Genomic DNA, 23,936 nt, shown 5'->3' with positions numbered 1-23,936 from the left:
TGGTGCCAAGTGCACGTATGGACACCCTTATGTCTGAACATGGTATTCGTTATGGACAGTCCATGACGAGCACAGAAGTCCAATAACAGAACACCACTCGGGTTCTGATCAGGGGGGCCGTTCCTCCCAATCACGCCCTTCCAGGTCTCACTGTCATTGCCCACCTGAGCATTGAAGTCCCCCAGCAGAACAATGGAGTCCCCAGTGGGAGCGCTCTCCAGCACCCTCTCCAAGGACTCCAAAAAGGGTGGGTACTCTGAACTGCTGTTTGGTGTATAAGCACAAACAGTCAGGACCCGTCCCCCCACCCGAAGGCAGAGGGAGGCTACCCTCTCATCCACCGGGGTGAACCCCAATGTACAGGTGCCAAGCCGGGGGGCTATAAGTATACCCACACCTGCTCAGCGTCTCTCACCATGGGCAACTATAGAGTGGTAGAGAGTCCAACCCCTCTCGACAGGACTGGTACCAGAAACCAAGCTGTGTGTGGAGGTTAGCCCGACTATATGTAGTCGGAACTTCTCCACCTCACACACCAGCTCAGGCTCCTTCCCTGCCAGGGAGGTGACATCCCACGTCCCAAGAGCCAGCTTCTGTAGCCGGGGATCGGATCACCAAGGTCCCCGCCTTTGGCCACCGTCTAGCTCACAATGCACTATGGCCCCTCCCACAGGTGGTAAGCCCATGGGAAGGGGGACCCACGTTGTCCTTTCAGGCTGTGACCGACCGGGCACCATGGGTGCAGGCCCGGCCACCAGGCGCTCGCCTTCGAGCCCCACCTCCAGGCCTGGCTCCAGAGGGGGGCCCCGGTGACCCGCGTCCAGGCAAGGGAAAACATGGTCCATTGTTTGTGTTCATCATTAAGGGTTTCTGAGCCGTCTTTTGTCTGGTCCCTCACCTAGGACCTGTTTGTCATCGGTGACCCTGCCAGGGGCAGAAAGCCCCAGACAACTTAGCTTATATCTACAAGATTGCTACAATATTAGGAATAGCAAGATCTATGTTTTATTATATCCTGAAAAATAAAAAGAAGCCCCGGTGGATCCCCTTGTGTTTGTGTGTATGTGTACACAATATATAAGCATACTCAAGCAAACTCAAGAATAGAAAGACTAGATTGGACTTTGCTAAAATACATCGAATAAAAAGCCAGCAAAGTTATGGCAGAACATTGTTTGGACAGATAAAACCCAGATCAACCTCTACCAGGATGATGGCAAGACTCAAGTATGGAGAAGGTGTGGTAGCTCATGATCCAAAGCATCTGTAAAACATGGCAGTGTGAAGGCAGGGTGATGGCTTGGGCTTGCATGGCTGCCAGTGGCTTTAGGTCAATGGTGTTTATTGATCACATGATCAAGAACAGAAGCAGTGGGCTGAATTCTGAGCTGTTCAGAGACACACTGTTGGCTCAGATCAGCCAAATCCATGTTACAGATGGACAATGACCCAAAACCTACAGCCAAACATACCAGGACTTAATTATAGCAAAGAATATTCTCGAATGAGATCAGTCACTTGATCTCAACCCCACTGAACATTCATTTAAGCTGTTAAGACTGAACTTCAGACAGAAGGACACACAAACTAACAACTGGAAACCGCTGCAGTGAAGGACTAGCAGAGCATCACAAGGGAGGAAACCCTGCGTCTGGTGATGTCCATCACTTCAAGTCTTTGGCAGTCACTGCCAGTAAATGGTTTGGAACAAATTATTACAACATTTTGGTAATAATATTTAGTATATTAATATTGTGGAACATTTTTAGTAATATTTAATTAGTCCAATCACCTTTGAGCCCCTGAAGTGAAGGGATTGTGATTAAAAATCTTTTAGTTCTTCACAGTCTCGGCAGTCTCAGGGCGTGAGGCGGGGGACACTCCAGGCACGATGCCAGTGTACCTAGGAGCCACATAGAGACAAAATATCTTTCACACTCACTCCTACGGTCAATTTGGGACCGGTCAATCAACCTGAAGCGCATGCTTTTGGAGGTGGGAGGAAGCCAGAGAACCCGGAGAGAACCCACGCAGACACGGGGAGAGCATGTGAACTCGAGCGGGACTCGAACCTGGACCTGCCGTGTTGTGAGGCGGCAGTGCTAACCACTGCGCCACCGTGCCGCCCTAGTTCTTCACATTTTTCTATAATCTTTTTATTCAACTCCCTGAATTAAAGCCGGAAGTCCGTACTTCAGCTGCATCGGAAATGTTTCCTTTAAAATTCATTGTGGTACTTTACGAATCCAAAAACAAAATACTTTGTCTCTTTGTCTCGAGGAATACTGAGGAAGCTAACTGCGTGTTTCAGTAGATCTTGATATTATACACATAACCATACTGTTGGTGTTTGTGGCATAGACCGGCAACTACAAAACAATTAACCAATCAGAACTGCGGAACTAGTAGATCTAATTGCACTACCAGGTCTGATTTAGCACCAGTCGTGTGAGAAATACAGTCACTGACACACAGAGAATTAGTCACAACACATCCTTCAATCCCAAACTCTGTTGCGTCTGATGGTTCACATCAGACCATTTCACATCAACAGCGTGGCTCTTGTGGTATCCGTACTAACAACATGTCTTATTTGTCATAAGAGTGAATTACTGAACAAACTGTCCCTCTAGGAATTTATTTGTGCCTGGAAGTGCAGTCTCATCTGTGAGCCAACAGACAGCTGCACTGTGTGTTGTGTTGTGGTATGTATACTGCGTTTCCTGCAAATTAGGAGTTGCATTTTCATTTTCAGTATTTTCTGCACTATAAGGTGTACCTAAAAGCCTTTAATTTTCTCAAAAACCGACAGTGCGCGTTATAATCCAGTGCACCTTATATATGAAAAGGGTTTTAAAATACGCCACTCATTGAAGGTGCGCCTTATAGTGCGGAAAATGCTGTAATTTAACTTGGTGGCCAAACATATTAAAGTTTATTTTTAGAGTAGAAACTAACCACATACCGTACTTCTAAAGTCGGTCATGAAGGCGGCTCTCAGCAGAACTGTTTTTGAGCCATCAGTACTGGACAAGAGGAAATGCCAGATAATCAGGCTTGAGTCACATCACGTGGTGGTACAGACTGACAGGTCTGTTCTTTCACTGGCTGAGGTGGAAGAGAGAGGGAGTGAAGGACAGAACAAAAGGAAATGATAGTTTTTAAGGTGGCTTTAAATTTTTGCTGCAGGTCATTTAAACATGCCATCACCTTATTAATTACAGATATTAATTACAGATTGATTACTCTGAACTGGAGTGATCACCACTACAATCAATAAAGGTCTATTCACTCTAAAAAGGATAAAAATATGAAGTGTCTTTTTATTTGAAGCTGCTCTAATCAGACAGCAGCTTTAAGGTGGGAATCAACATAATGAGGGCAGATAAAACAACCGGTTTATCTTCAATATTATTGTCATGTTTAAATTTTTAGGGCCCCATTGCAGTTTAGTTCCAGCTCTTCTACATCCAGCATTCATTTTCTCAGAATTTCCCATCTCTACTCACTGATTATTGCTAAAAAACTTTATATAACTTGCACTTATTTTGACCTGGTATAAAAATTAACACATCTTATCAGATTTAATTATTGTCAACCTGTTAATTAAATCATCAAAAAAGATACAGCTGTCGTGTTCACACAATGTTGATCATTGTTAGTACAAACTCCTGAGGTGCAAATTGATTGAGGGGCTGTCTCCTCAGAAAGCAGACGGTTGTGTTCCAAGTAAAAAAAAAAAAAGTATCGCATTTAAGTCTTTGAATGCATTGCTCTTATTTTAGAACTACCTCTGTAACATTAAACTTTATTACTGTCGATAATGTCTTGTTAATAATGATTACACCGATCAGTCTTTCTGGGTCATTTCCATAGTTTAAATTCTCAGTGGATGATTGTATATTTTATGATCATTTTGCGTTGAAATTCCGTAACGTGATCATGTACAATCAAGTTATAGCTTTCTGTCAGTCAAAGGCTTTCCTCCAATCAACACACTAAGAAGTGTGACAGCTTGGCCCCACAAAATATTTCAAATTTCCATGTCATTGTTTGTTTGTTAAGCATGTTATATTGACATAATGATCCACCACAAGACCGTAAATGATCCTAAACCAGATTAAACCAAGTTCCTACAAGATGATTCCAGTCAGACACATCTAAGACTCTAAAGTGAGCTGGAACAAATGAATTGGAGGTCAGAGAGCAGTTATCCCTGTAAAAATACAATAACAGTTAAATTGTTACACTAAACTAGAATAGAATGTCTTCAATGTCATCATATTCTAATGATAAACAACTAAAGTAAGCTCCCATGTTTTGGAGACATTCCTTTTGGACACATTCCTTCAGTGTATTCAGAGAATGTAGAAGACACAGATTAGATTCCATGGTCCTCTCAGGCTCACCTAAACTCTGAAATGGGACCAGATGTCCAACGGGGATTGAAGGTGTATTCAAGTTCACCTTGTGAGAAACACGTCTGAGCAAAGAATAAAAGACATGCTGCATAATGCACTGATACAATCCTGCAAACAGGGAGCATTCTGTTGCTTTATTTCCATGCTACTGTCAGGTTTTTCTCATTTCCATTAGAAAGCTCCAAACTGCAGGAAAGATTCTGTAGTTCACAACTCGACCCAAGTGTTTGTCATTATTTTTTGTGATGTTTATGTTGCTAAGTCAGTGTAGAGGTTAGCAACAGTCTGGTAGCATTCATGACTAGTTGAGCTACTTATACATTTTTAAACAGCCCCAACCAGTAGAGCATTAATTCATATCAATGTCATCATTCATAGTTAAATTTCAGTTTCTTACCTAAAAATTAAGTGTTTTTTTTCACATTGACATTATTTTCTCATAAAAAAGGAAAGACATGAATTGGTATATGTAACTAAATAACTATGGAAAGTAACAAAAATCAAACAAATAAAGGAACTGATAAATACTTTTTTCAAAAATCAGGAAAATTACTGAATTTTAGCAGAGTTAAGACAAACTTTCTATGAGGTGCCTACTGAGCAGAAGATCAGATTTGTCTACTTTAGGCCTTGTTCAGACGAGTCGCCTATATCTGATTTTTAGCCCATCCAGATTGATGTCACATCTGAACAGTCCCAATCGGATTTTTGCAGGATGGACTGAAACCAAATTCTGAAGGTAGTTTCATATCGGATAGGGACAGAAGCACCTGCAGTCTCAACAGCTCCAAACACTCCGATCAGATATGGCTGTTGGTGACACACATAAAAAATATCTGAATGTATAGTTTAAATGGTCCTCTCTTCGTGAGTCTTGTACATGTAGTGAGGATTTGTTTTGAGGTCTAGTTGTTTTTTTTGGCTCTTCCTTTCAGGGGTCTCCACAGCCAATCAGTGTCCTCCACCTAACCCTGTCTTCTGCATCCTCTTCTCTCACACCAACTACCATCATGTCCTCTTTCACTACATCCATAAACCTCCTCTTTGGTCTTCCTCTAGGCCTCCTGCCTGGCAGTTCAAAACTCAGCATCCTTCTACCAATATATTCACTATCTCTCCATGTCCAAACCATCTCAGTCTGGCCTCTCTGACTTTATCTCCAGAACCTCTAACATGTGCTGTCCCTCTGATGTACTCATTCCTGATCCTATCCATCCTGTTCACTCCCAGAGAGAACCTCAGCATCTTCATCTCTGCTACCTCCAGCTCTGTCTCCTTCAAATTAAAGTAACTTATGGCTGTTGCTATACTCACTACACACCGCATCCTTTTAAAACATGTGTTTTGGCTCTGCAACAAAGGAAATGTGTTGTTTATCTTCAGAATTACGGGTTGAACAAATTCACAGCTGTTGTGTGTGGCAGTTAGTCGTTTTCACTTTCACAAAGTCAAATTATACAAATTCGCAGTGAAATTAATCAACATTTAGACAGTTACACTTTCCAGTAAGTCTGTTTAGATAAAATATCATTTCAGAAAAAGATGTATTAAATCCAGTGTGTCAAATAGACCTAAGATGCAACAGGATAACTACGTACACCAGCATCAGATGGATGATGTCATCCCTCCAGAGCAGGAGGCAGACTCCCCAAAGGACCGTCTGCCCTTGAGGAACAATGGAGAATTTTGTCAGACTGATTTTATATTGCATTCCTGGCACACACACACCCTTAAAACACTGAATAATTTCATATGCGAACAACAGCACCCACTGCTTGGCCTGTCGAACCTAAACTGAGTTTCAGTACCACCTATTAACTGATGTGGTGTGTTGTTTCATCTGTGCCCTGTAGGTGGAGGTATTTACATGGTGTATAGGTACAGTAGCCACCCGCACACACACACATACACACATACACACACATTGTGAGAGAAATGTGTCCTCAAGCTAAGTCCCAGCCAGGCAGAGGCGTAAAGATTTAGAGGTTCACCTCTGGAGCAGGACGCTGAGAGCCATTCGCTTCACTCCACATCAAAATGAGTCGAGCTGCCAAGGCCGCCTGAAATAGTATAAAACACACTATCACCCAGCACCAGCCATTTATGGCCCAGCGAATGTGATTTTTCTCTTTATGTCTGAAATATTAATATTTCTATTTCGGTATACTTGGGAAGAAAACAGCAGTTTGCTGGCCCTGAGCTGCCAAGACAGTGGGGGTAAGAGAAACAGGGGAATTTAATAAGTGATGTCAGGCCAAAGAAAAGGGTGGGTTAAATATGACCTCCAGTCAGACCAGCCATTTCAGGCCTTCAGCAACTGGCACATAAAAGCTAAGAAGCTGTGACAAAGGAAATTGTTATTTCTATTATCTTGTTCTGTATTTTCTTTGAAGAATGTCTTGACGTTTGTGTGACAAAAACTGGTTATGTAAAGCTGAGGTACCAACACCCAACAAGAGGGGAGGCGAGTGTTTGCACTTCCAGATGCACGGCTTCACTACATCGCAGATTCTTAGTAGGTAGTCAGCTGACAGCATTCGGAGGTGCACTGCGTTCATAGACTCACAGAATGCAGCGCACTTCCGTGAGACACAAAAGTGCTTTACACAGTCTATCAGAGTGTTTTAAAGGTGATACAGATAGAAGGTGGTTTAATATCAGTATGGGGACAGTTCAGAAACGTTTAAATTACCATAAATAATAACGTAGTTTGTTACTATATCAAAGACTTTCGTTTTTCACGGGTGGTCCTGGAGCGCGTTAACCGCGAGGAACAAGGGATTACTGTACCTGCATACAACCGTTAGGAATGTTCATAAATTTAATTTTAAATTTAATATACTTCAGTAATCCCCGAAGGGAAATTAAGAGCACACTCTAGTTATACGAATGAAATCACATGCATATGTTAGTGTATACAGACCCTGAACAAACAAATAAACACACACAGGGGGCCTGTATGCATGCAGAGGGAGGTAGAATGGTGGGCAGCTCCTTTGTGGTTTGCTCCAAATGAGCAACTTGTAAGAGGGATGGCGCCTTGCTCAAGGGTGCCTCGGCAGTGCTCTGGAGGTGAGCTGACACCTCCCACTGTCAGCTCACCTCCGGGAGCGGGAATCGAACCTCTGATCTCTGAACATTGGACGACCCGCTCTACCGCTGAGCCACTGCCGCCCTGGAGGTTTCACGGTGATGTTCGTATCTTGAGGACGACTTGTTTAACTCCTCTGCTCATGCGCGAGCAGGCTGCAGTTTCCTCTGCTCAGAGCGAGTTTGTTATGCTTAATTTTGCGTTTTTTTCTGTTTCTGTGTATATTATTCTAATATAAATTTCGGTAATGTATAGCAATATGGGGGCGCCACAGGGGACCGTGCTCTCCCCCATTCTCTTCACCCTCTACACATCAGACTTCAAGCACAACTCGGATACATGTCACATACAGAAGTACTCCGATGACACCGCGATAGTGGCATGTATCCGGGAGGGTGATGAGGGGGGTACAGGGCATTGGTGGCTGACTTCGTGGAGTGGTGCCAACAGAACCAGCTCCAGCTCAACGTCTCCAAGACGAAGGAGATGGTGCTGGATTTCCGGCGGGCACCCCCCTGTCCACAGCCAGGGTAGTGAAGTGGAGGTGGTAGGAAACTATAAGTACCTGGGACTGCAGCTAGACAGCAGACTGGACTGGTCACTCAACTCTGACTGTGTGTACAAGAAGGGGCAGAGCAGGATGTACTTCCTGAGGAGGCTGGCCTCCTTCAACATCTGTCCTAAGCTCCTTCTCATGTTCTATCAGTCCGTAGTCTCCAGTGTGCTGTCATACGCCATTGTGTGTTGGGGTGGGGGGGCCAGGAAAAGAGATATGGACCGTCTGAACAGACTCATCCATAGAGCGGGCTCAGTGGTCGGGCTGAGCCTGGACTCTGTGGAGACAGTTCTATGGAGCAGGACCATGTCTAAAGTTAAGGCTATCATGAACAACACCAGCCAGTACAATGACTCTCTCAGGAGGAGTGGGGGGGAGGTGGCGAGGGCAGCACGTGGTTGAATGGATTTAATTTAATTTTATACTGTTTATATTTTAGTTAGTTTAGTATATGTCCTGTTAATGCTGCATGTGTCTGTTAGTGTAATGTATGTCTTGTGGTATGTCCTGTGATGTCAGTGTTTCTTTTTCTCCTGTGTTTATCCAGTATTTATTCGTTATGTGATACCTGAGCAGTGGATATGTTCAATTTCCTCTGGGATTAATACAGTATCTATCTTATCCATCACTCCGATAAGCGTCTCCTCTCCACAGACTGTGTGACTTACTGCTGCTGTGGACAAGTGTCATGTTCAATCAAACAATGCCTTCAAAAACATGTACATGTAAAGGTTAATGAGCTGGACTAGCCTAAGGAACCGTCCACAATGCTTTACAACACAATCCAGTACATAGCCCTAGCCTGCATGGCTCCCACCAATAATAATACTAAGTACAGTAATCCCTCACGCATTCACGCAACAAAGCTCATGACTTCACCTCATGCGGATTTTTTGTTGGCAGTCACATGATACCGTACGCGCATTCTATTGGCTGACAGCATCCAGAAGTGCGCAATGTTCCGTGAGACGCAAAAGTGCTTTAAACAATCTATCAGAGTGTGGGAAAAGGTAATACAGATAGAAGGTGGTTTAATATCAGTATGGGGAGGGTTCATAAGCATTTAAATCACATAATAAGATAAATAGGCTATCGCTGTATCGTGGAATTTGTTAATTGCGTGTGGTTCCTGGAACGCGTTAACCACGAGGAATGAGGGATCACTGTATATCTAGGCTGGTTGTAAAAATCCAAGAGACTTCATCAGACTTTGCTCAACACAGAGAACCATACCTCACCACATGGAAGAAGACTTTGATTGACAACCTTTCCTTTATTTCCTGTACAGGTTGTTTTAGGATTTTTTTGTTGAACAGGAGCCCAATGGTTCTCCAGTCTCTGTTTTTAAGGGGACCAATGCCTTCTAGCTTGAATATAACCCTCAAGAGCATTCCAGTGTTCGAGGGTTATATATAAGAAAAAGAAAAAAAAAACTTCAGAGTTGGCTCAGTCATGGGTGGAATAAGTTTTTTTTGTTTTTTTTTAACTGAGCATTAACAAGCTAGGAAATAACACCAACTTTACATAGTTTAGTCATGGGTGTGAGGAAGGGACATGCAAGTGAAATGCTTGCATGTCGACTGGCTCTTTGTTAAACCACAAATGTTTCATTTTTTTTCTCCTTTTACTCCTTTTTAGTTCATGAATCTATTGGGATTTTCTTTACAAGATAAAATCAATGCTGCTATCTCTTTGATTGGATCCCTTTACATTTATACAATCCTAAGTGAAGTTCTCCATGACTAGAAGGGCATTCGGGAAGCTCATACTCCTGTCGAGGCCCAGTTCTCCCTTTTAATATAATTAAGAAGTCCAAACCCAAATAAAATGCCTCTCCTTGCAATGTGAAAGAAGTGAAAACATATTCCTGTATCTGACCTTGTTACCAGATCCATTCCACAATTTAATAGGTTCTTTGTTGGCACGTGTCTTCTATTCTGACCGGTTTCATGAGAATTTGTAAAGGGGATTTGAAAAACAAATCATCCAACCAGCACACACAGGACTGATGAAAACATATCCCCCTTAATATATGACGGTGCTTTATTCTCCAAACACTGGCCTCAGGTCTACGCTTCTCTGCTGTAAAGCAGTAAACAACTTTTGGAAATGATTGATGGTTGCAGGATTCAAATTAGTTTCTTTGAAGGCCTCTGAAGAGGCTGAATGACTGACAGCTCCCATCAAAACACACAGCATTGCATTGTGGGATAGAAAGGAGAAGGTGGTATATCGTGAACATACGAGACATTTACACAAGATGTGGACATTAAAATAAGAAGCAGTTGAAAGAATTAAGTGTAGTGTAGTGAGTAATTACACCTCATTCATTCTCCTCCTCCTCTCTACTCTTTCCGGTTTTCGGTGAGTGTGAGTGTGTGATGGACCCTTGTGGCTGGACTTTTTGCACCCTTTCTATTTCTTCTGTACTGTGTACATGGTCAGGTAAGTGTTTCCAATTTTTTTTCTCGTTTGTGATTCTTAATGGTGGAGGGCAGAGCCGCGGTGGAGGCTTGTGCCAAAACAAAAAAGTTTACTGATGTCGTGGACAATACAGCCGGCGTTGTCGAACCATTTACCATGCCGTTAGTAACAGGAGGTGGTTCTACTATTACGCGAACCGTGACAAACAGGAGTCCAGTGGAGGGACGGAGCCAGGCTGAAGAGCAGCGGGTCTCCGGGGCTGTGGAGACCAGCAGCAGCTCCCAGGTTGAGATCACTGAGGTTTTTTCTCGGACGGGTGGTGCTTGCACTGGTTCCACCTCAAATGAAATAAATGCAAATGGGGGCAACGGACAGACTGAGTCTCACAGCCAGGAGTCAGTTGAGAACGAGATGGACTACGACTCTGAGTCAGACACAGTTTCTGTGGGTGAGTCTGCCAACAAGCTCACAGAGCTGTACTCTTTAGAAGACATTGTTCAGTTTCTTGATCAAACCTATAAAAGATCACCGGAAAAAATAGTGATTACTTTGATGACACCAATAAATTCATCCATTCGGTAAATGTACTTAAAAGGAGGGTAGGATTTGATCAGTTAGATGAAAGGAAACATTTTCGTTTAAAAAAAAACACATCACAACACTGCGGAAGGAAAAAACAGGTAAAATAGTCAAAAAAGTTAGCCAATCTAAATGACCATGTACAGTGCGGTGTTTCTTGCCTTCAGTATGGAGAGATTTACAATTGGCTCTTTCAACATCAATGGAGGGAGAGATAATCAGAAAAGAGCTGTAGTGTCTGAGGTTATAACTCAGAAAGGAGTGGATGTGATGTTTCTTCAGGAGACTCACTCTACACCTTCTGATGAGACAGATTGGGTTTCATGGTGGGAGGGGTCCCTTGTCCTCCACCATGGCTGTAATGTCAGTGCAGGTGAGGCAAATATCCACATGATTAAAGGTCATCAATAACGGGGTGTGTGCAGTTGGACTAGATTGGCGGTACACTTCACAGTGTCTCACCTCCTTGCTAGCTGACAGTAGAATAACCCCAGTTGGTTTCACGGACCACCACTTTGTATGCATAGATATGATCTTTTCACCAGGTGTGAGGGTTAATCCCTGCTGGTGTTTTAATAATAAACTCCTGCAGGACAGAAATTTCTGTAAAAACTTTGAGTGTTTCTGGCAGAGATGGAGAGCGACCAAAGTTGATTTTCATTTGATGAAACTGGTGGGAAGTTGGAAAGACGCAGATTTGGGTGTTTTGCAGACAGTACACAGCTTTATCAACTTCAAAACTCAAGACAATTATAAAACAGCTTGAAGCAGACATTAGGTTTTTAGAAGAAGGATTACTTCAGGGCTCAGGACCACACGCAGGTTGCCTCAGGTAGACTGTCCTCTGATCCGGGAGTCATGAGGCATCATGCAATGGTTTCTATGCAGACTTCTTCGGGGCAGAATCTTGCAGCATCGAGAGTCGTGAGGAGCTCCTGGATGATCTTCCTCAGCTTAGTCCAGAAGAGAAATATGTTCTGGACTTAGAACTGTCACTGGAGGAGCTGACTACAGCAGTTGACCAAATGGCACCAGGACCGGCACCAGGAATTGATGGTCTCTCCACTGACTTTTACAAACATTTTTGGAAATTCCTCAGGCCAGATCTACACAGGGTCAATCTTGAACGTTTTAGAACTGGGTTTCTTCCTTTGTCCCGTCAGAGAGCAGTACTCTCTTTGCAGTCAAAGAAGGGGGACCTGACTCTAATTAAGAATTGGACACTGGTTGCTCTGTTGTGCACAGACTACAAGGTGCTCTCCAAAGCTCTGTCTAATCGGTTGAAAGGTGTTTTAGCTTTAATTGTGGACCAGACTTACTGTGTCCCTGACAGAATCATCATGGACAATCTTTTCCTTGTAAGAGATATTTTTGACTTGGGTCAGGAATACAGTGTTAATATTGGAATTGTGTCACTGGATCAGGAAAAAGTTTTTGGCGGGGTGGATCGTACTTATTTGTTTGCTGTACGTAAAGCTTTTGGTTTTGGTGACGAGTTTATGTCTTGGGTTAGTTTACTGGTGCACAGTGTTTGTTGAAGATGGGGGCAGGGTGTGAGTCAGCCGATTAATGTGCAGCGGGGGATCAGGCAGGGCTGTCCTATCTCAAGACAACTCTACAGCCCTGCCATAGAACCCTTGCTGTGCAGATTGCGAGGGTGGCTCAGTGGTATTTCGATACGTGGATCCCTCGGTTTTGAGCGTCCTACTATTCAATCGGCTTAGCAGATAATGTTTGTGTTTTTGTGTCCACCCAGGAAGATATTCAAAATTTTAGGGGTCCTCTGTCCTTATATGAAAGGGCCTCATCTGCATGGATGAATTGGGGAAAGAGTGAGGCTTTTCTGGTAGGGCAGTGGAGGAACCAGATGGTACCTACATTGTCTCGAGGGCTTAAGTGGGGGAATGAAGGGCTGAAAGTGTTGGGGGTTTTCTTGGGGACTGAGGGCTTTCAGAGGAGGAACTGGGAGGGAGTGAAGGAGAAAGTGTCATGGACATGGTTGCTACCCCAGCTGTCATATAGGGGAAGCGTTCTGGTTGCAAATAACTCAGTGGCACAAGCTAGTTGCTTTGAGACCATTGTCTGGTATAATGGAGGAGATCTAGAAAAATATTGTCCACTTCTTCTGGTCTGGCCGGCATTGGGTCCAAGCACTAGTGCTCTACCTGCCGGTTAGTGAAGGAGGCCAAGGATTGGTGGACGTTAAATGTGAACATGCCTCCTTCAGACTCCAGACAGCTCAAAGATTCCTCTACAGCTGTGGCCCTAGCTGGCTGGATTCTGCTTGATTGCTGCTGAGGAGAACTGGGAGGTTGGCTTACGATAAACAGCTGTTCCTGCTTCAATCAGAGGAAGTGGACCTTTCTGGGATGTCTCCCTTTTATGCTACTGTTCTGCAAGCTTGGGCAATCTTTCACATCACCCGCTCTAACCTTGAAACACCAGCACTGTGGATATTTGAGAAACCTGTTTTTCAGTCACTTTTTAAAACTGAGGCTTTGCAATCTGTTAGCTTGTGGGCCAAGCTTAGGGGGGCTGGATGTACCAAACTGGGGCATCTGATGGGGACGACGGTGGATGCCCTATGGGAGAATTGTGTCATCAACTCCATCAGACTGGTTACTAGAGTGTTGGAAGGAATCTGCACCACCCTACCTCTTCATTGAGGGGAATTGCAACGGTGGGACTGTTGCATCCTGGATTTTTTCTGGGATGGTGAGCATTGGGTCTGGCAGCAGTCATCCCTGTGGTGGAAGGATGGCAGGGTCTGATAGACATTGAATCTAAAATTGTCTCTTTTAGACTCCAGACCATAAAGACTTCTGTATGACTGTGGCCCAAGCTGGATTGACACAGCTAGACTGTTGCTGAGGAGAGCTGAGGCCTGTACCACAAAGCTTGATGAACCTAGCCGGGATTCCTCTTACTTATCTGGCTTAATTTACCGATACATCCGCTCTCTGGATTTTCGGTACCATAAAGCTGGCTATCAACTCACTAATTCAATCCAGGCTTGTTCACTCTAGATCTGTGCGCGCTCACATAAAAAGGGCGGAGTTTACTGTATGCAACCAATCACAAACATGGAAAAGTCTGCCCGAACCGCATATTTCACAACGGAGGGGCAAACAATAATAATTAATAAATACGAGCAATACAAATCAATCATCCAGGCAAAAACCAACACAGTTGCAGCTGTCAAACGGAGCAAGGATCGCTGGGAAAACATCGCCGACTGTGTCAATAAGGAAATGTGTGCCATTATAATATTACTTCCCCACTATGACTGCACTTGTATATCTGACTACAGTAACATTTGTGTTCCATAAATGTATGTGTGTACCACATTTTTCGTTATGGCATGTGATTGTAGCATTATTTCAGATGCAACCCGAGTGGAGCAAAGCAAACAAGTATAAAAATATACTTCAAAGTGGTCAGTACATTTACTATATCTTATACATGTAGCATATGTATATGTAGGCCTACATGTTGGAGGCTATATAGCCTCCAACCTGTGAAAGGCTTTACTACTTCACACTGTCTGTGTAGGATGGTCACAATGGAATTGATATGATATTCTTTGCAGCCCACAGGAAAAAAGCTCAGCTGTACACACCTGCAGAGGAACTGGCCCTCTCCAACAATGAGGATCGACCCTTGTTGGAGGGTATGGGGGGGGGGGGACTAACTGGACATGGGACTAACTGGTGTCCTCAATGCTCGCTATCATAAAATGAATTAGCTGCTATAATGTCTATGTCACAGGAAGAGGGAAATCCTCCAGACCCCGAGCCTGTGGCCCCCACCTCCAGACAGTCCAGCAGGAGACAGTCGCAAGATGTAATTAACTTCAACTTAATGGGGATAGTCAGTGTGACATTAGCATTATTTTAAAGCCAGCCATTAAACGCAGGAATGCTTATATGGTGAAGCAACTGTAAAATGTATGTAATTTGTTTCAGGTCGGAGCTGACAGTGTGACAATGCTGTACAAAAGAAAACTGGAACTAGACATTGCTGCAAAGAAACTGGATATTGAATATAAAGAACTGAAAATGAGAAAACTCAAACTTGAGGTGGAAAAATTACAACATGAGAAGAAGGTAGTTCACTGATTTATTTTCAGGCAAATTAAACAATATCAGGGGAATTTCCCAGTTTGGGATCAATAAATTAAATCTATCTCTGATGTAATGTTTTTCAGACATAGGCAACACCGAGACTCAAAATGTGCTGTTTTGTTCCAGGAGCGGGAGAAGAATTAAAACTGAAAAAGACATTTTTTTAAAAATGCCATGTTTGCTTTTGTCATTTAACCAAAAACATTTTCGGTTATGGCCTCTCTCACAGCCCTGTCTGAAGGGAAATCGACAGTGATGGGGTCCACCACATCCGGGGGTGGGAGGTCACTGGGGGGGGTCCTCTCCTTCCTCATTGTGGCGATATTGTGCAGAACCACACATGCAGAAATGATCCTGCATGCCTGGTCTGGGGCCACCCTCAGGCCACGGAGGCATGAAAACCGTGCCCCCAAAGGTCATCTCTATCCTGACCCTAGTTTTGGCATGGGCCACATTGAACCTCATTTGTGGCCCTGCACCGGGATCAGGATAGGGGGTCAGGTCTACATTACACAAATTACACATCAACCTTGCTTACCTGCAATGTCATAAAAGCCCTCTTTGATGCATTGCGTGGGTAGGTGTTCGGAAAACACCACAAATGCATCGACAAGCTCAGTCAGGGCCCCGTGACTTTATGAACAGCTCTACATACTGTATTCTTCCCGAGGTTTTCGGAATTGCCAACAGAATACATAAAAGTACCTATGAATGAATGAATCAATCCATGATTTACTTAAACAAATAATTGATTAATGGCATTTTATCTGTGTCTTGCTTGTAACCCGTCCAACGAGGGATTTAAGGACATCATAATAATTATGAACATCACCAAGAAATATATTAACTGTGGCAAAGAACCTCGGTGCAATGCACACTGTGTGGGGCTGTCAGCGCGTGGTTGGGGTGCGTTCCATTACTGATGTGAGGCTCCAGCAGCTGACAGATGTAATGTAACCCCTCCCCCCAAAACCTCTACCTTTCTACTGTTCAGTCAATTCCACCAGATTACAGCCATCTCTAAATATTCTCTCTGCCTGAGCGCTCTTCACACAAGCTGTGACCCGAGATCCACCGGGTTCTCAGGGAACGGACGGCCCGTTTTCAAGAGAACTGATTGGTCAGTAGGTGGGGCTGTTATACCCGCTGAGCTCTGATTGGTCAGTAGGTGGGGCTGTTATACCTGCTGAGCTCTTATCCTGAACTTATCCTGCTCTGGAGCAGGTTAGGTGTTCAGCATAGGTTACCGCGACAACGTAGCCCGATAGAAAGTCAGCCACCTTTATGGTACCGAAAAGCTGGGGTTAAGCCTGAAGTTATCTGGCTAAGCTGTAATCCAGCTTTATGGTACAGGCCTCTGGTGCGGTAACAAAACCAGAAAAGTACATGAACTGAAAACCAATAAACAAAAGACAGTCAGGAACGTTTGACTAAGAACGTGACATGACAGAACATGGCAGATGCAGATCATCACATAAACTTCAGGATGCAGGGAAAAAAGAAATTTATGCGTGTGTTAAGGTGTTGAACCTGCAACTTTTGGCAGGGTTAAAGATGGTCTGAGTTTATTGGTCCAGACATCTCCCCTACGGGCCACTGGCGGAGCCTGTACCAGCCGCCCGCTGAAGACCCGACTGAGGGTGGAACACTCATATTTATTGGTTGATGGACGATTTTCAGGCTTTCAGTCGGACGTGGGGTGTTGGGGAGGGGTTATGCTCTGTGGGGGGAGACGGAGAGTTGATTGACTTGTAATAGAAGTACCTATGTTTGGTTGACTGTTTTCTTTCCCTTTTGGTATGGAATAGAGGGATTTTTGAACGCCCTCCTCTCCTGACTGATTGTCTCACACTTGAACCTACTGACAAGAGTGAAACCTAAATGAAGCTGATGCACCTCAATCAGAGGGCTACTTGTGAAATAAAGTCAATGAAGCTTTGGACATTACGCCAACCACAGGTGTGTGTGTGTGTGTGTGTGTGTGTGTGAGAGTGAGTGAGTGAACACAATTTTAACACACGAATACACCTTCTAAATGAAAGTCATTCACTGAGCTGTGGAATTGTGTTGGAAGGTAGATTATTCATGGAGAATTGACTACAATTTCACGGCTATCTGGAAATAATTGGCGTGACATTTACTCAGGCTTTCTAATTGGTTAAGACTCCAAACCGTCACCTCTAATAAAGTTGTCATTGAACCTTTAATGCTGCCCGCTCCCATGTGGCAGTAAAGTATTTCAGCCTTGTGCTGGCCAGTCAAATCATTTGGAAAAGGATAATGTAGTTAGGTTTATGTTGTGTGTGTGTGTAAGTGGTGAGCAGTTGGTGAAAAGTTCTTCCTTCTCCCCAGACCACACTTGTCCATCATGAGGGATGAAACATTCCTGCCAGACATACACCTCAGCTTCCTGCAGCAAACAGCAGAACTTATAGAACTGAGCTTCCAGAAAAACAAGGAACATGAACACATAACTCTTATTTTTCCTCCTCATACTTTGCTCCATGTGTGTTTGTGTAGTGTTTAAGTCCATCAAATGTCTTTCCTGTGTTCTAGGGGCCCGGCTACAGGATGCAAGTTACAAAGTGCATTCATTCAGGGTCCTGACCTTTTGAACTGTCTAGCAGAGGACGTCAAGGCGGCTTAATCTGCAGTCTTAAAATGTGCTTTATTGGAGGGGTGTCACTGATTGCACTGGAGCTTTTTTAATTTCCCGTTGACTCTTTATGTAAATAAATTATTTTCGTCTCTCTGGTCTGGTTGCTTTTTTGTGGTCGCTCTTCTCACTCGTCATCTATCTCCTTTGGTTCTCACCAACTCACTTCTTTCTATCTTTGATTACTATATTTGAAAAATAAACTTTGCTCCACCTCTGTCCTCCTAACTTGCCAATCTTTATTATATGTTCCTTTGAGTTCTGTCCTGCGGTGAGTACAGGACAATTGCTTTGATACTATCTGAATGTCTCCTACCTCTACTGATAACATTTGACTCCTTTGTGTCTCAGGTGGCTGTGACATTTGCAGTGGGGTCAGAGGTCGGCCTCCAGAGCAGCAGCGACTTCAGTGAGATGGGGAAACCTTTCCTCATGGGCACAGTGGCTCTGGGTGAGAATCAGCTTTTACCATATTGCTCCCTGTCTGTCTGTGTGTTTACACCTTTCCCCCTCTCTGACCCTTAAATGTGCTTTGTCTTTCAATCCATGCATCCTGCTGTATAATACTAAAGGCTAGTGATGGATTATGTTGCCTGTAATAATGCTGACTAGTGGAAAACTGACTTATTGTAAGTTAGCAGTACAGCATACAAATACTAGACAGTACATGTACAGTATATAGAAACTCAGTCATTTTCAGATGGATGACTTTGTTGCATCATTTGAAACTCGGAGCAATGATTGTTTGATATGTGATATTATACAGTATATCATGTATATAGATTGGAATTATATATTAATATATATGCACATTATTGACTTACTTCGACCTACACATTATGAGCATTACTAGGCTGTCGACCGACATGTCTCTTTGTTGTGACAGAGGTCTAATAACAACATACTAAAGTATGGTGAAACAGGTGGACCACTGCACGCCACCAAATGACACTACTTAGACTCCTGGTTGCTGAACATCTCCGGTTCAACCTCATACAAGAGGGGAAATGGATTTGTCCTTAGTTGTCAAACAGTGGTCCTGCTCTTCATGCCTGCACATTTCATTTCATGGGTGTAGTTAAGATGCACATGCAGGACACTTGGGGAGATGTTCGTATTTGTAGTTTTAATCAGCTAAGCCCTACAACAGGTACCCAGAAGATCAGGCAAGGAACAGACAAGCAGACAAAAATCAGGAAACAAGCAAAATATCAATGTGGCTGCAGTAATCCAAGTAGTCCTTGGAACCTCATGACGTCTGAAGAGTAGGACGAGCAGATGACCACTGACTCAGTGAGGTCTGAGCGGGGCTTAAGTAGGTGGAGTCTGATTGGAGATGGGACACAGGTGGCTGCAGCAACACAGGTGACAGGAATGAGTGGATTGTGTGGGAGTGGATTCAGGATACAGAGGACAGGAGGGCAAACTGGAACGGAGACCATGTCAGAGCAGTTGTTAGGGGGGACTTGTCACATTGCCATTGGTATGGTGAAAGTGATCCTTGAATTAAAATAATGTTAAAGACATAGTAAGAACTATGTCTCTAGTATAGGATATGATAGGCCAGGCCAGGCCAGGCTCCCCTTTTAACTTTTACTCATGATCCATGTTAAAATGGAGCATGAGATCAACACGTGGGCAGGTCAGCTGTAACACAGGTATTGTCCTGAACATGTGAAAGGGGAACTGGAATAATACAGAGCAGATTGCCTGTTGATCAATGTTCCAACCGTCACCTGTAATGAGTTTCCATTCACTGGCTCAGCTTTAACATGAAGGTCTTCTGAGTAGATGGTTCATGGTTCGTTTGGTCCATTTGACCTGAATTCTGTTTAGAGGTACTGTAGGTCCGACTGTTTGGAGGCCCAGAAAAGGATGAGAAAGGACTTCAGAGATCTCATGTGGCTTTATCGGTTCTCACCCTGTTACATAAGCACAAGCATCAGAAATGTATGGGCTGTCCATCACAAAGTCTTCTAACTCAAATTAAGGTACAGTAGTACCTCGAGCTACGAGTTTACTCTGTTCTGTGACTGAGCTCATGACTCTTAATACATTTTAACCATTTAAAATTATTAAAATCACTAGAATCTGTTTCAAACTTGTAAAAGAAGCCCCAAACTCTAAATAATGAAAATAAAAAAGTTATAAACCAATAGACATGCAGACTTTACCTGTGTATAATTAATTATCTAGAAGTTACGTAAACAATTATAAAGAATGAAAAGAAACACAAAAGTCTCACTAAACTATATTTGCGGTCATTTTGATGAAGGATAGTTTACCTTTCTAACTGTGGAGCTCCTTCTCTCGTGTGCATGTTATATACTGTATGTAGAAGTTTCCACTCTGCTTCTACTCTACATGCTTTAATAGGCTAGTTGACAATTTAGTCTGTCCTTACCGTACGAGTTTTCATTTCCCGGTGGTTCATGTGCAGATTGAACAAAAGATACTGATAAAAGCACCATAATAAAGTAGACCACATATAGATACACAATCCAGATAAAAGTATGAAACATCTTCTTTCTTACACAGTGTGATATTTGCCTTTTTTTGTTGTTTTTTGGGGTTCTTTTTAGTTTTGCTGCATGCAGACAACAGTTTTTCATTTCCCTGCTGTTCTGTTCTTGTGTCGACAGGAGGGATTGTAAACGTGATGCCTCTGCTCTTCTCCCAGATCGCACACAACAAAACACAGGTAAATCCAGTGTGTGTGTGTGTGTGTGTGTGTGTGTGTGTGTGTGTGTGTGTGTGTGTGTGTGTGTGTGTGTGTGTGTGTGTGTGGTTGTGTGTGTGTGTCCCACTGCTCAACCCTGTCCTCAGAATACTGATGGAGGAAGCGGCCTGTAGGGGCTGCCGTATTATTGTCTTTATTTAAACACTCAGAGAAACATGTGAGGAGCAAAGCCGTGTTGTCCCTCGTGTGTGTCAACTTTATTATTAAATTTAGAATAAAACTGTTTTCTTCTGGTCTTTCCTTTTTTTTTAGTTGTATTTATCCGACACTCCTTAAAAGACGGTCCGTGAGAATATTGTGTGTTGTAAAACCAGTGTGTGCAGCCAAACTGTTTGGGGAATGCTGCCTTAAATGATGGAAACATGAAAACATGATGTCACTTTATTGTAGATTAATTTGAGGAAGGTCAGTCTACACAGAGATAGGGTTTTCCCCTCACATAATCTATTTGTTGAATGTGTTTCCACTTCTCTTTATATTTTTGTGCCTCCATGATTTAACATTAATAACGCTTCACTGATGTTATGCTGCAGTGATAAACTCACCCTGTATTGTTCTTTGTGTTCAGATCCTGTGGTATCGGAGAGTGGTGCTGGGGGGTCTGACAACCTGCACGGTGCTCAACATCATCTGGTAAGACACTGATTCCACAGACATAGGAGAGAAACACGTCCAAATCATTCGTTATCATTTAGAGTCAAACTCTTGGTCGTCCAGTGTGAGAAAGTTCTCACCACAACATCAAAAACAAACATGCTTCTCACCATGCTGTTCTGTTCTTATGAATATGTACTCATTCAAGGAGAGAGACCTGGAAAACGTGGTGAATCATCTCCGGGGGGGGGGGGCAGCCACGACCTCCCCACATCACCCCTCAGAGGGTCCGTTCTACAGATGGCTTTGTTCTGTGGACAATTAACATTAGCTTTACACTTCGGCATCACAAAGACGTTTGGATTGTGTAATGTAGGCTTAGACGTTTGGGAACAGCTGTTGGCCTGTTACCAAAATGAAGTTTCATTGTACAAAATGAACAATAAGAGCCCTTTTTTACATTGGGGGGTTTATTAACAGTAGGGTTTCTACTGAAATATCCACATGAGTTCAGAGTAGAAATACCAGCAGGCTGTTATTATCTGAGGTCAGCATCTGGAGTGTTTGGTGGAGATAAAGACTGAAGAGAAGTGTCGTAGAGTTCTAGAAGTACCATTTTAGCCAGATTAATAAATTCAGTAAACGTTCATTCTGTTGTGTGTTGGACTGTGATTACCCCTGAGTGGTGTGGTGGGACCATCACAGGTAACACCATTACCCTCTGAGACCTCCAGCTGGACGCCAGCAGGCTGTACTAGTGATCAGGATGGAGGAGAGAAGGAGGCGGTCGGCATCTCAAACAGAGGACAGATGACCTGCTACAAACACTGGAAACTGTTTACAGCTGAACACTCATAGGCAGGAGCCTTTGTGTTTCCACATAGAAGCAAACATCAGCGACGTGGAGGTTGGATGTATTGTTAGCTATATGGTCTGTTGGTCAGATGGTTGGTTGGTTGGTTGGTTGGTTATATTCCTTCATTTGTTCCTTCATTCTCTACTTGTATATGTGGAGTTTCTGCTGTCCGCATACCAGCTAGCAGGTAGCGATGCCTTCCATTAAAGGTCCTCCTTTATGAGTTCAAAGTGTGTCCACATGTTGGGACACGGACTTCATTTTGACTAAGAATACTAAAAAAAAAAATCATAAATGCAATGAGTATTGTTAACTCAAGGAATAGTAGTTTGGGGGTTTGTGTGTTTTTTGCATTCGTATCCCGCCTTTAGCCCCCATCGACCGGAATAGGCTGCAGCAACCCCCGTGACCCTAAAGCAGAAGGAGTGGCTGCAGACGAGACGATCACAGTCTGGATGGATGGATGGATGGATGGATGGATGGATGGATGGATGGATGGATGGATGATCTGTTGGCTTGCTTTTGTGTTGCTTCTGAGCTGGAACTCCTGCCTGACTTAGTTGTTTCTATATCAAAATGAAAATAGACTGTTTCTGTTGGACGGGGCGACACTGACAGACCAGCCTCACCTAACGGGAGAATTATAACACACTAATAAAGAGAAGCACACTTCCTGTGAAGAACATTACACCGCTGAGAGAGAGATCAATGATTTTTAAAATTACATTTATTAAGTCGATATTACATCATAGTTATGTTGACACTAAATCCAAGAGAGATTCACGCAAACAGGAACTTACATTTCAAAGACACATTATATGAAATGTATAAGAAAAATATACGTGAATGAAACCAAACTCTGACTGAACACAAGTTCCTCACTCAATGTGGGACGTAACACACCTTTGACACATTCTTCTTAAAATGTCTTCTGCACTGCAGTCAGACGAACCGTCTACCTTTTCCTTCCTGCTTTGATAGATTGCCATCTTTGTTTGGTCCAGAAGAAAGTCTAGAATCTGAAAATCCTTTTCTTGATTCTTCATGTGTTTCAAACCTATAATGTATATCCGTTTGTCAAAATCAAGACAGAATGAGAGAAAGATACTCTCCAAAAAAGAAAGAGAGAGAGCACCAATGACAGATTACCCTGCTCTTGGCCCAACAACCACCTGCGTCTGACCGTTGGTGTATTTTACTGATCAGCTCCTGGCTAAACAACTCACAGCAGCTCGACACAAGAAATCTCTCCCCTCTGGGATCCTTCTCTGAGATTTATGAGCCGTGAGCTTCACATTGCTTTTTTTCCTTTACCTCAGAGAAGAAGGTTATGTTTTTGCGTTAGTTTGCCTGCTCTGTTTCTGAGTCCATCCTACACACCAGACCCTGAACACAGCGTTCTGTAGAACAGGAGTGCTCTAAAGGCACATTCGTTCACAGGGAATCAGTCCACATCATTTCTGAGTGATTTCTTTCTCTCACTCCGTTTTCAGTGGCCTTTGGTCAGCTCATGATCTGCATTAATGCAACCCGCCCTGAAATCTTTAGCTCAGTACATGCATAAAGTGTTCTGTGTCTCAACTGGGCTTCTAGTTCATCTGAGCTCATACTTGATGAAATGTGTACACTCAGTACTCTATCCACTGTCACTGAGCCATTCTCCACACCTCCTTTAACTGTAGTTCATGTGAGTCCTCCTAGGGGCAGCTGCATTACCAAACACATGTGTCCTGTGTAATGACAGAAGTGTGTTACATTCACTACACAAAGGAAGCAAGGACAACTTTTCTAGCAATTTTGAAAAAGCACTGAATGTTTCACATAAATGAGATTAACCATTTCTAATAATGACATTAGGATCTTACAATTATGAGAACATTGCTAATTCGGCTCCA

The 23,936-nt window shown here is 43.3% G+C and overlaps 1 protein-coding gene across 7 annotated transcripts in view; it reads left to right on the top strand.

The window, feature by feature from the left end:
- The window catches only part of si:ch211-51h4.2 (uncharacterized), a 115,482-nt gene that overhangs the window by 40,757 nt on the left and 50,789 nt on the right, over positions 1-23,936 (top strand). For 4 of the 7 annotated variants that reach the window (XR_011036699.1, XM_068318830.1, XM_068318831.1 and 1 more), the window contains 6 exons: positions 14,661-14,741; positions 14,840-14,914; positions 15,037-15,177; positions 18,203-18,302; positions 20,494-20,552; positions 21,160-21,224. Coding sequence is in view for 6 of the 7 variants with exons in the window: in XM_068318830.1 (XP_068174931.1) it covers positions 14,661-14,741; positions 14,840-14,914; positions 15,037-15,177; positions 18,203-18,302; positions 20,494-20,552; positions 21,160-21,224 (521 nt within the window). In the remaining variant the exon portion in view is untranslated. The remainder of the gene's footprint in view (positions 1-14,660; positions 14,742-14,839; positions 14,915-15,036; positions 15,178-18,202; positions 18,303-20,493; positions 20,553-21,159; positions 21,225-23,936) is intronic. The other 3 variants (XM_068318834.1, XM_068318835.1, XM_068318833.1) reach the window with 2 other exon arrangements.

This window comes from Antennarius striatus, chromosome 7 (assembly GCF_040054535.1).
Source record: "Antennarius striatus isolate MH-2024 chromosome 7, ASM4005453v1, whole genome shotgun sequence".
NCBI lineage: Eukaryota > Metazoa > Chordata > Actinopteri > Lophiiformes > Antennariidae > Antennarius > Antennarius striatus.
This window is presented reverse-complemented; position numbering and strand designations above follow the sequence as displayed.